Here is a 13,244-nt window from a genome sequence, read left to right as displayed (position 1 = left end):
CTCTCCCCTCCGGGCCTCCCCCTCCGGGCCTCCCCCTCCCCTCTGGACTCTCCCTCCCCTGAACACATCTCTCCCCCCCTGCTGCTGGAACAGATCTAAGGGCGCATGGCGGCTGCACTGTGGCGCCACGCACAGAGAGATGGGGCGCAATTTTGAAGGTGACAGCAGTGACAGACAGGTCCCAGCACAGCGGCGGCGGAGCTACCCTTGCGTGCAGATCAGCCAGCGGTGGGATCAGCATTTTACAAGACAATTTTGAATCAAATCAAACATCTCAAACGTGCTGGAGCAAATTTTATTAAAGAGATATGAATGAGAGTTGGCAAGTATGAGTATACATAAGGTTGTGCATATAAAGAACCACCTAAGGTAAGCAGAGTGCTGGAGAAGGAGGAGGGGACGTGGCGAAAAGCGGCTGATATTAGGTTAATAGGAAGAATGCTGAGAAATGCCTGAATATTCATTGTTGAATATACAGATATTCTGCACTGTGGTCTTTTTATCCCACAACTCATTTATTTGCTTTTTAAGCGCAATTATTTTCAAATATACGGATATTCGGTTTACCCGGTAACAGGTTTCTAAGATCTGTTTGAAGCTGAGTAATTGTTATGTGCTGGACAGGAGAGGCTGGGTTGTCATATGCTGCTAATGCCGCCCAAGATCTTGGTGGCTGATTATTATTATTCACGCAGCAAACAGCATTCCACACGTGGCTGGGGATATTTACTCGATCTGATCTGATCCAGTTATTTCCTGGGACGATGCCTGTAACTACATACACTGTGGCACACCCCTGAGAATAACCAATCATATTATTTTCATATAAACTCCAGACAGTGTTTAACCTTTCTGTCATTGGCGCCACGTTGGTCAGGGTGAATGTCACCAACCTGGCACCTTCCTGCACATGATGTCCGTTGGGATTTAAGTGGCCTCTCTGGTAGCCACTATTAGTATAATCTTCATCAATGGCTTGGCTGGTCCGGAGCAGAAAAGTCTGTCGATTTCTCTCCTCCCTTTCAGAAATATTGTGTTCAATGTTGTAGTTTTTGATGGCTTGTCTGGCATCAGATTCCAATAACATGTTTGTTTCTAACTGTCTGTAGATAAGCTGGAAATGAAACAAGAACAGTAACTATTACTAAGGGTTGGTAAGGCCATCGTCACTGTAGTTTAAAACATTCTAAATTGGTTATCACTAGAGAAATGGGCCCATATGTACCAAGCAGTGTTCTGCCATAGACACCATTCAGTGCTAGAATACTTGAAAGAGAAAAAGACACTCGGGCGCATACATATTACTGATGAAATCCAGAAGTGTTATGGTGTGCCAAGTTTTCTCCAGAATAAGCAGATTAAACAATATGCTGATATTAAAACAAAAAACATTTAAAATATACTAAAATGAGCACAGAAAAAAAACTTCCATAAATGGAAGGGGATTAGATATGGAAACCTGTAACTTAATCAAACCTGCATAATTATATAAAAATAACAAGACAAATATATCCAAAATTTGGACTGGGTCTCAAGGGTTTGGTTGGACTCTTTATAATGTAGAAACTGGTTGACTCCAGTGATAAGTCCAAAGTTGGATTGCAATTTGAGTTGGTATTAAACTATATATATTTTTTTTCTGCCCCAATTTAGCGCCTTGATCCACATTCTTTGTATAGTGCTAGAATACACCTTATACCATGGGGGCGCAAACTGGGGAGATTTTTAAATTAAATGCCGGGGGATCGCGTGAGGCCTCTGTAACTCCACTTACCGAGATTCAGATGCTTGATGTGACGGGTTGCCATGGCAACGCAGTCAAATGGCACCACAGGGTCATGTGACATCATTTGACGCAAGCAAATGAGGTAAGGGGGGGGGGACAAGCAGGCAGTAGGTGTGCATCTTCACCCCACCTTACAATACATTGATTTGAATGGGCTATGGAGGTATCTTACACCGCCGAAAGAGGCCTTACGGCAGATGACTGCATGAAAAAATGGCCCTTATTCTGGAAGTGTTTTTTTACTCGCTCTTTAAGTATTTGTCACTTAAAATCTATTTAGTAAATATAACAATAAAAATAATGTTGACGCCTCCACTCATTTTCCCCCACTATCTTCCCCAATGTGCTGGCGTAACTGCGGACAACTGGGCACGTTTAAACATATCATGTGGTCATGCCCTAAGATTATTCTTTTCATCATTATCATATCTGGATAATTGTTATTTTGCACATTAATGTATTGTATGTGGTTAGTGGGGGGTGGGGGGGGGGGCGGGGAGGTGTATTGATTGAAATGTATAGAAGGTAATCCAATCGGAAAAAGCGGAGCACAGCCATAGGAAGGATGTGATGCACACACACAGGACAGGCTGTCTATCATGTGATATATTTGCAAAAAGTGATCAAAGGATGATCACCAGAAGATACCCATTTGGTTGCACTCAGCCTAATTATTATATTACTTATAACAGAACACTAGGTGTCCAGAAGTTGCATTTGTAATGCAAACACCAGGGAGGTAAGTACAAAAATAATAAAATTTTATTAAACTCTTCTATCCAAAAATATACATATACACTCTAATAAAATATTAAAACCAAAGTCTCTATTATTTACACAGTTTCTACCAAATTCTGCATATAAATCCTACACCAGTGCCAACTATCCACTGATTGCAATCTTCTCCGTAAGGTAGTATATATGCAAAGATCTGGGAAGTGAAAAGTACCCAAACCCACTGCACCGCCATCTTTCTCATACTTTGATGAATATTAAGGTAGAGCAGGGATGACCTCTCTCCTATTTTGTCAATAATGTGAGTAATTCCCCTTTTTTCCGCATCAGGACACAGAATCTGCGACCTTCATGTTAGTGCTAACTCAGGGTGAGTGTTCGAGTGACATATTTTGACAGATACTTATGCTCATCTACTGTCTGTCACTATCACACGAACTGCTATCCCTGTTTTGCATTGGGTCTAAGGGTCTCACTGAACATTAAACATAGCCTGTCCGATCATTTATCATGTTTATTACTCAGGACATTATTATAATATATGTATCCTGGACTTATTGAGTACTGATACTCAGAACTTGTTTCTGGACATTTACCTTATTGATTGAAATGTAGGCCATGTTTTTTTTTTTAAATACAGGAATAGTACCGCAGGCTACAGGCGATCCACGGGTACCACCCGAGGACCCCTGAACGCCCACGGGGTCTACCTGAGGACCCCGGACCTCTGTGGGGCCCCTGGACACCCTCAGGGATCAGAGACACCCGTGGGAACCACCCGAGGGTCCCCAGACACCCATGGGGATGTCCCGGACACCCCCAGACACCCGCGGGGACCAATCATGGACCCCTTTGGGGCCCACGGACACCCAGTGGGGCCACCTGTATGCCCACGGAGCCTATCAGGGACCACCCGAGGGCCCCCACTTGGGGGGGTAACGGACGCCCGCGCACCAGCCAGCGTCACCAACACACCACGTTCTACTGGTGCGCATGCGCACCTCTCAAAGAAGGGGGAAAGAAAAAAGAAGCCCTCAATCCCTCCCTTTTGCCACGCGAATAGGAGAGTGAAACACTGGAGACCCGGGTTGAATGCGCTTGCGCAGTAGCAGCCCCTGGGCTCCCCGTGTCTCCCACAATGAGCGCACCAGTAGAACGTGGTGTGTTGGTGGCGGTGCGCGCGTCCGGCACGCTCCCCCACTCATTAGGCACGCTCATTGGTTATATGAGTGGGGAAGCCTTTTGCTGCCTCTGCGCAACCGCGGGACAGCTTGGCTCTCTATCTGTTAGCCAAGGATTGCGTGTGGGAGACGGGGGCTGCACGTGGGGGTGCGTACACGCGCTTGGTTGACCCCACATCAGAGTCTCATCAGTTAAATCATGGGGTGGTCCCTAGATATGTTCAAGGATTGTTAAGCCAATTACTTTTTAACCTTTAAATATGTTAATAATGATAGTGTATGCATGCCTTAATAAAGTGCTCTGTGTCGCACGAAACGAAGTGCTCTGTGTCGCACGAAGGGTAATGCCTTGCCTTTTCCTTCCATGACTATTAAACCCTTTTATGAATAACACACTTTCCCTCTAATTCTTTCTTTTTTTGGATGATTCCGGTTGTGCTCTGCCATTTCTCTCTCCTATTGCGACGCATCATAGTAGTCGGATGTGGAGTCACCACATTCCAGGGCCTGATGGACCTCCTCGCCCATGGGTAGTTCCTACTCAAGTGTGTGCCGGAGGTGCGGGAGTGAGTCATCAACCACAAGCCAAAGACACACCAGGAGGCTGCTACGATGACTGATGAGTTTGTAACCACGGGACCACATTACAAGACGTGTGTCCTGACCCCAACTCCAGTGCCCGCACCCAAGGCCTTCAGAATAACCAACTCTCCCTAAGTCACCACGCCATGGCGGAGCAGGTCGAGTGCCGGAGGTGCTACGGCCCACCCCGCAGAATTTGTCCACGAGCACTGGTTCTACCAGTGCAACTGGCTAGGTCATCTGCAGTGGGACAGCCCCAACCCACCTTGGTCCAATAACCCCAATCGTGGGCAACATTCACAAGTGGAAAGGCCGAACGTCTACGTGGGGTTGGCCCCAACAGCGGAGCAGACAGCAGCCGTGCAGCAGGGGCAACATTCAACCCAGCCAGAGGTCCTAGCAACAGCAGTCAGCAGCATGGGGGCAGATTATGTCGCAGCCATTGGACTGGAACCAATGATGTCTGCCAACATCATGTGCGCCCGGTGACCATAGGCAATTGCAGGCAGCCAGCCTGATGGACACCAGCGCTATGGTAATTCTTGTGCAACCAGATATGGTCAGCCCAGAGCACCTGTTCCCAGAGACGGGAATGCAGGTGACAATGCCTGACAGAGCCCCCAAGTACCTACAAGTTGCCCGGGAGTTGCTCGACTGGGGAGCTGGTCAGGGAGTCAAGGATGTTGGAGTGTTGCCAGGCTTGGTCCTGACATCCTGCTGGTAACAACTTGGGGCCCTTCATTTGCTCCTATGCGAAGGAAGATGCTCCATTGGCTGCGTTCACTCGGAGCCAAAGTCGGGCAGATGCCAATACATATATTAAATATGGGCCTGGGGGTTAAATATGGGCCTGGGGGGAGTAGAATATGGGCCTGTGGGCTACATATACACACACATATATGCAGTGCATGAGAAATCACCCAAAAATCTACTCGCTGAACCAAAAAATCTACTCACCACCTAGCCCGCCCCACTTTTAAAAAATGGAATAAATTCCTAATAAGAATTGTGTGGGACTGGTTTACTTGGTGGGTGACTGACTGGGTGGGTTGGTGACTGACTTTGACTGACTTGACTGCTTGGGTGGGTTTATGACGGACTTGTTGATTGACTAACTGACTTTGGGTAACTGGGTCCAGTGAATGCGGAGGTGGTGGCAGACACATACATTATATCTATATATATATATATAAAACTCAAAAGATGTTTGTGGGTTTGTGCGCAATCTCATTGGCTGTCATTGCCTGTCAAGCTCTCTCATTGGCTGACTGCGGGGCGGGCCTTGGCTCTCATTGGCTCTCGCGGTCTCTGAGGGCAGGGCAGGGTGACGTCCCGCACGTTCTGAGCTGGGGGGGGGGGAACCAGAGCCAGCCACACGCAACTCTCCCACCCGTCACTGTAGCTGTCACACCTCCGGCACCTTCACGGCGCCGGGTCAGGGGAGGGACAGGGGGGTGGGTATGGAAGCCCAGAACATGCACAAGCTGTGGAAACCTGGCATCACTCTAGCAAGCCTTGAGGAAGGAGAGAACCTGCCTGCTGCTGCTTGATTGTGTTTCCGACTACAAGGTAAGTGCAGCAGCCCCCTCCTCCTCCTCCTCCCCCCCAGCAGGCAGGAAACAAAACAACTTTCAGAACTACCAATTGCACTGCAAGCACTTTTGGACATTTTATAGCACTGGGACTGCTGGGTACTTGGGTCCCCCTGGTCTCTCTGCCCCCCTTGGTCGCTCTCTTCCCCCCCCCTGGTCGCTTTCTTCCCCCCTGGTCACTCTCTTCCCCCCCCTCGGTCGCTCTTTCCCCCACCCCCTGGTCGCTGTCTTCCCCCCTGGTCGCTCTCTTTCCCCCCCTGGTCACTCTCTTTCCCCCCCATGTCGCGCTCTTTTCCCCCCCTGGTCGCTCTCTTCCCCCCCCATGTCACTCTCCCCCCCCCCTGGTCGCTCTCTTCCCCCCCCCTTGTCGCTCTCTTCCGCCCCCTTATCGCTCTCTTCCCCCCTCCCCTGGTCGCTCTCTTCCCCCCCCCTGGTCGCTTTCTTCCCCCCCCCACTGGTCACTCTCTTCCCCCCCCCCTGGTCGCTCTTTCCCCCACCCCCTGGTCGCTGTCTTCCCCCCCTGGTCGCTCTCTTTCCCCCCCTGGTCACTCTCTTTCCCCCCCCATGTTGCGCTCTTTTCCCCCCCTGGTCGCTCTCTTCCCCCCCCCTGGTCACTCTCCCCCCCCCTGGTCGCTCTCTTCCCCCCCCTTGTCGCTCTCTTCCGCCCCCTTATCGCTCTCTTCCCCCCTCCCCTGGTCGCTCTCTTCCCCCCCCCTGGTCGCTTTCTCCCCCCCCCCTTATCGCTCTCTTCTCCCCCCCCCCTGGTTGCTCTCTTCCCACCCTGGTCGCTCTCTCCCCCCCCCCCCCCTGGCCTCTCTCTGCCTTGGACAAAATAAATAGTATAAGAAGACATATGGAAATATTTTTTTCTCTCTCTGCCCTGGTCTCTTTCTGCCCCATGTCACTTTCTGCCCCCCCCTGTCTCTCTCTGCCCCAGCGGTCTCTCTCTGTCCCCCTGCTCTTCCATTCTCTCTCCCATCCCCCCCTCTGGTCTCTCTCTGGCCTCCCTGGTCTCTCTCTCTGCCCTCCCTGTCTCTCTCAGCCCCCCTTTCTGCCCCCATGTCACTTTCTGCCCCTGGTCTCTTTCTGCCCCCATGTCACTTTCTGCCCCCATGTCACTTTCTGCCCCCCATGTCACTTCCTGCCCACATGTCACTTTCTGCCCCCATGTCTCTCTCTGCCCCATGTCTCTCTCTGCCCCCCCCCACCCCTGGTCTATCTCTGCCTCCCCCCCCCGGTCTCTCTGCCCTGGACAAAATAAATAGTATAAGAAGCCATATGGAAATAATTTAAGAAAGGCAAATAAATAATGTATTTCAATATCAAATATTGTTGTTTTTCATTTTTCACTATAAAAGGTCGGTACGGTCACTCTCCCCCCCCTGTCTCTCTCCCCCTGTCTCTCTTTCTCCCCCCATCTCTCTCCCCCGTCTCTCTCCCCCTGTCTCTCTTTCTCCCCCGTCTCTCTTTCTCCCCGTCTCGCTTTCTCCTCCCCCCATCTCTCTCCTCCTGTCTCTCTTTCTCCCCCGTCTCTCTTTCTCCCCCGTCTCTCTCCCCCTGTCTCTCTTTCCCCCCGTCTCTCTCCCCCGTCTCTCTCCCCCGTCTCTCTTTCCCCCCCGTCTCTCTTTCTCCCCCGTCTCTCTTTCTTCTCCACCTGTCTCTCTTTCTCCCCCGTCTCTCTTTCTTCTCCACCCGTCTCTCTTTATTCTCCCCCCGTCTCTCTTTCTTCTCCACCCATTTCTCTTCCCCCAGTCTCTCTTTCCCCCTGGTCTCTTTGCCCTTCTCCCCCCCCCCCCTCGAGAGAGAACCTGTTGCTAAAAATTTTGAATCCCACCACTGCTCCCGCCCCCCCAGTGAGTCACCGCCGACGAGCTCTGAAAGGGGGGAGGAAATCACAACCATCCCGGCGGCCCCCCCAGTGAGCCGCCGCTGCCGAGCTCTGAAGAGGGGGAATCACAAACCGCCCACCCCCCCCAGTGAGCCGCCGTCGGCGAGCTCTGAAGTGGGGGGGGGGGTGGAAGGTATTGGAGATGTTGAAGAGGGGGCCGGCCCGTGACCGGGGGCGGGAAATTGGAGCTGTGAACAGGGGAGGAGGGGGGGGGGAAGGAGCTGTGAAGTGGGGGGATACGGAGCTGTGAACGGGGGGAGGGGAAACGGACCTGTGAACTAAGGGGGGGGGGCCCTGTGAGAGCGAGGGGGGGGGAAATCACAGATGTGAAGGGGGGGGCAGAGCTGTGAACAAGGGGGGGGCTGGATTGCTGTGAACAGGAGAAACTGAGAGGGGGAGAAAGGGGATGAGAGAGAGAGGGAGGGGGGGGAGCGGAGAGAGAGAGGGGGAGCGGAGACAGGGGGAGCGGAGAGAGGGGGAGCAGGAAAATGAAATCCCGGGCAACGCCGGGTATATCAGCAAGTACCAGATACAGTACATGGCACATACAGTACCATGAACACACATACACACCAGATGCATGCCCCATACACACACTATTTGCACCACGTACACACAAGACACATGCAGCATACACACACACAAACACCAGACACATGCAGCATACACACACACAAACACTAGACACATGCAGCATACACACAAGATACAGTAAATGCAAAATACACACTAGAAACACGTGCCTTATACATCAGATACATGCAGTATGTACATTCAGCTCAACCCTGTTGTAGCGCGATCCGTTACAGCGCAAATCCGCTATATAACGCGATGCCAGCGTGGCTCCCGATTTTCGTATGTATGAATACGTTACAACACGGTTATTGGTATCTTAAATACTTTATTGTACAATGCATACAATTGTACATTATTTCTAACGCGATCCGCTTATAGCGCGATGTGATTCTTTGGACCCCAAGCACAGAGTTATAAGGGGGTTGAGCTGTATACAGATATTTACAATACATACAGTATACACAGATATACAAGCGTCAGATATAACGAACACACATACTGTATATACCTCTATCCATCTATCCGCAAACACTCACACTTACATTTATACAGATTGCTTGGTGAAAACTCCCATATATATTTTAATAGAATGGAAAATTGTCTATTTGTTGATTTGCAAGTTTGAAAAAATTGCATTTTTGAAGGTTTTGTCCATTCTTAGTCACACCCCTGCTGTGCTATGCTGTGCTATGCTGTGCTGTGCTGTGCTATGCTGTGCTGTGCTATAAATAAATGAGAGTAACAGTAATGATAATGATGATCTGTCTCACCTGCGGCTCTACTCGGAAAGTATTTGGTCCCCTCGGTGGTGTTCCATCCTGAGGTCTACGTTCCAGGATATATGCAGAATAAAGGGGGATGCGTCTCCCCCAATCATATAACGTAGCAAAGGAGTTTGGCAGGTTATTGACCTGCTGACATATATAGGCAGGTGATGTCAGGTCATCATTCCTTATCACGTCTGGTTTTGGATTCATGCTATTGAACGGTGAAGGAAAAGCGATGCCTTGAAAACCGACAGGGGGCTGGTTTCTATAGAAATTTTGGAGACAATCCATAAAATTATCTGACAGGCCAGCACAGGTCATATGGACAATGGCTACAAGTAGCCAACAAAGACACAGCGACTTCTCCATGTTGATTAAGAGGAAAAAGCACAGAGATGAGTTGGTGTCAGCCTGAATAAAAAGAGACTGACTTCTGCAACATTTATAGTGAGTTTCTAATGGGTGGATCCAGGATTCCACCAATCAAATGAATACATGTAAAAAAGAGGAACTACTGCGCATTAAAAATAATTCTCTGGAAATATAAAATAAACAACAACATTTTACAATGAGAAAAGCAATATAGTAAATAACGTAAATAAATCAAAAAATGGCATAAGAAAGCATATTAGTTATATTAATGACAATGTAAATATATATATATATATATATTGTACATAAATGTAAAAAAATTGGAGTTAAGGAAGCATATTAAATTAGTTGAAGTGTGTATAGAGTATATATATATATATATATATATATATATATATACTATATATATATATATATATATATATATATATGCAAATATAACTGTATGCTCATCTGCATGTCTTAGGCAGGTCTGCAACCCCGCCTTTCCACATTATCACCCAGCATACAGCACTTCCACTGCAGCAAGGGATTCTGGGAAATGACATGCAAATGAGCACACAGTGTCACTTTTTGCCTCAATAACCATTTTTAACATGGTTCCCTATAGGCTTAAGCTTGCTGCATGGTCACAGCTTTGAGCACAGCCAGGGTATATATATATATTGTGTGTGTGTGTGTACACAAACGTAAAAAAGAAAAAGCGGTCAGTGCTCTAACTTAACCAAATAGTGCTATTTTAGTATATAGAAGACACAACATTGTGACTAAATGTGACTAAGTAAAATGGTGATGTAACAATGATATTAATAATCTATATATAACTTGCAAAATAACTATATGCATGTGATCTGATAATGAATATTGAATGTGAATGGGTTAAAGGGGGAGGGAGGGAAAAAAGAGTTAAGTGGGGAAAAGGGAACAGATAAAGAAAAAACAAGGAAAATAAAATAAAATGATGATGTAAAAACAATATCAATTGTTCAAAACATATACAAATCTAAAAAATAGGTAAAAAATCTGTAGATGTCATGATAATGTCATGAAGTAATCAATATTTTGAATCCCTCTGGGGCTTAATGGGTTAATGAGCTACAGTTTTAGGAAAAAGTATTCTATAGAAGGGGGGTGTGGGGGGGCTCCTGCCGTTGCCTTGAGAAAGGCCGTTGGCAGTTGGCCGTTGGCTACAAGATTTTGTTAGGCAGTTAGCTTCAGAGTTTTATGGAGACCAGACTGAGGATAAGGCATTGCCTCTTATCAATGACCTCTTTGGGAAGAACCTATGTCCTTTGGTAATGTACTGTATAGGATTTTTCTGTTTTACTCCTTTTATTTTAAGAAACTGTTCTGCCTTATATTGCAATTGTATGTTTATTTTGTATCTCCTTTCTGCAATCTAAGCACTATATTTATATATATTAAACATTTCATAAGTAATGCTTTGGGCTCTGAGCGAACTAATGCACACTCTGGAGAGAATAGCGAGTTCGGGCACATGTTACTACAACTGATTGTGTGTTAGAGTGCATAGTGGTTCCTATAATAAACCTGGGCCCTGTTTTTCCTATAAGGGACCTGGGGCCCTGTCAGATATTTTAGTCTAAGATCTGTTATCATAGCTGCATAACCTCAGGTGGTGGCAGTGGATAGATATGATGTGCAATTGAGTAGGGGTTAATACTAACTCGCTGGTTCCTTGCAGAGGAGAAAGGGGGGTTGCTAGAGAAGCCTTTGTGTATTAACCCTGGTTGCATATCTAAAGTCACGTGCTCACTTGTGTGCTGTTCGTAGCGGTGGTATATTGGGACGGCTTGAGGAGAGATACAGTACAACTCATTTGAGGGACCCCTGAGTGGGTGAAGGCTTGCGAGCGTCGGTATTAACCCTTGTCCCGTAGGCAGGTCGCGTGCTAGCAGGGGGTCGTACGTGACAAATGGTGGCATAGCGGTGGGATGACAATTTGTATTTTTGTTAATATCAGAGCTTTTAAGTGGTTTGCGTTTATGCCTGTGGGATAAACGAAACATTAAAAGTGACTGACCTGTGTGAGTCTTGCGAGAGATCTCAGCTCAGTACCCCAAAGTTATTACTCAGTGCTATTTTTATAAAACATACAAGCAGACAGTTTCGTTCCCCCCTCCCCCCCTCTTGTTTTTCTTTTGCTAGCTTTTTATTTTAAGTAAAGTGTATTGAATATGGCTGCTTTATACCGACGCCAGACAAAAGAGGCGCTGATGGTTCTGTGTGAGGAGCGTGATCTCCAAGGTCTGGGTAAAAATAAAGAAGAGCTCATACAAATATTGCTGGAGAAGAATAGTGAGCAAGATGCTACACTGGGCAAAGACGACCACAGCAGCGGAACTGAGGGTGGCTTAGCCCTGGAGATTGCCCACTGGTCAAGGAACCCAGGACTATCATATTCCGAGGACTCCAGCAGCTCTCAGCCTTCCAGTGCCTTGGATGTGTACTTGCAAACTACTCTCAAGTACCTGGGACAGTAAATGACGCAATGTGGTTGCAGCTCATCATCCAGTTCCAAGAGAGCGAAGCAGAAAGAGAAAGGCAAGCTGCAGAACGTGACGCAGCGAGATAGGCTGCAGAACGTGACGCAGAAGAAGAGAGAGATATGGCGCAACCGGGCAGGGATATCCTGCAAGTGTTTTACCTGTCAAAAGCCTGGACACATCAGCATTGACTGCCCAGACAGGAAGAAGCCTGCCACTGCCTTTGGAGGGGGATCGCTCCTCAACAGGGCACCCAGGGGCCTATGTGGTGTCTGGGATACAGGAGAACAGAGATGCCCACTTGCAGCTAGTGACGGTGGGTCGGAGACTCACCCAAGGACTGAGGGACTCGGGTGCCATGGTTACCCTGGTGCGTCCAGGGGTGGTGGGACCTGAGGAAATCATTCCGGGACGGATTCTGCATTTGGGGGTGGCGAGTGGGGGCCACCATGATTTGCCAGTAGCCAAAGTTTACCTGGATTGGGGTGCGGGTAAAGGAATGCGGGAGGTGGGGATAATTGATGATATTCCTGCCAATGTGTTACTAGGAAAGGATTTGGGGAAATGATTTCCCAGTATAAGACCGCTGTGACCCAACCACAGGCTGCCCAGGTGCAAGATCCCACCACACAAGTCCAGGTACTGACCTACACCGGGGATCCAGAGGGTCGTACCAAAGGGGGGAGCACCAGGGACCTCCTATTACAGCCCCTGACCACAGATCAGACTGTTCTGGGAAGTAGGGATGAACAGGGCCAAACCCAGACTGCTGAGGAAGTGTGACGAAGTCAGGCCTTTCAGAAGGCCCAGCAGACAGACCCCACCTTAAAAGGAATGAGAGACCTTGCTGGGAAATCCCCCTCTGAGTCTAACAAGCAGCGGGTATACCGAAAACAGTTCCTAATAGCAAACAGGAACCCTGGGCAGCGAACAGGCAGTTGGTAGTGCCTGAGGAATTTTTGGGGCCAGTTACTAAGGATAGCTCATGAAATACCACTAGCGGGACACTTAGGTGTGACCAAGACCAAGGCACGGTTAGCTCATAACTTTTCTGGCCTAACCTGGGTACAGATGTGGCAGATTACTGTCGCACCTGCCATACATGTCAAATGGTGGGTAAGAGTGGGGACACCGGTCATGACCCCCTAGTACATCTTCCCATCATAGGGGAACTTTTTGAGTGCATAGCTGTAGACCTGGTGGGTCCACTAGCTATCCCCAGTAGCTCCGGAAAGAAGTATATCCTTACTGTGGTGGA

The 13,244-nt window shown here is 48.3% G+C and overlaps 1 protein-coding gene across 1 annotated transcript; it reads right to left on the bottom strand.

Annotated features, from left to right (window-relative positions):
• Positions 1 to 285: 285 nt before the first annotated feature.
• LOC142496414 (endonuclease domain-containing 1 protein-like) lies at positions 286 to 9,508 on the bottom strand. The gene is made up of 2 exons (XM_075603114.1): positions 9,111 to 9,508; positions 286 to 1,114 (listed from the first exon to the last, which is right to left on the bottom strand). The coding sequence occupies exons 1-2, from the start codon at positions 9,474 to 9,476 to the stop codon at positions 527 to 529; spliced, it is 954 nt and encodes a 317-aa protein (XP_075459229.1). The 5' UTR covers positions 9,477 to 9,508; the 3' UTR covers positions 286 to 526.
• Positions 9,509 to 13,244: the final 3,736 nt, after the last annotated feature.

Source organism: Ascaphus truei, chromosome 6 (genome assembly GCF_040206685.1).
Source record: "Ascaphus truei isolate aAscTru1 chromosome 6, aAscTru1.hap1, whole genome shotgun sequence".
Lineage (NCBI taxonomy): Eukaryota > Metazoa > Chordata > Amphibia > Anura > Ascaphidae > Ascaphus > Ascaphus truei.
This window is presented reverse-complemented; position numbering and strand designations above follow the sequence as displayed.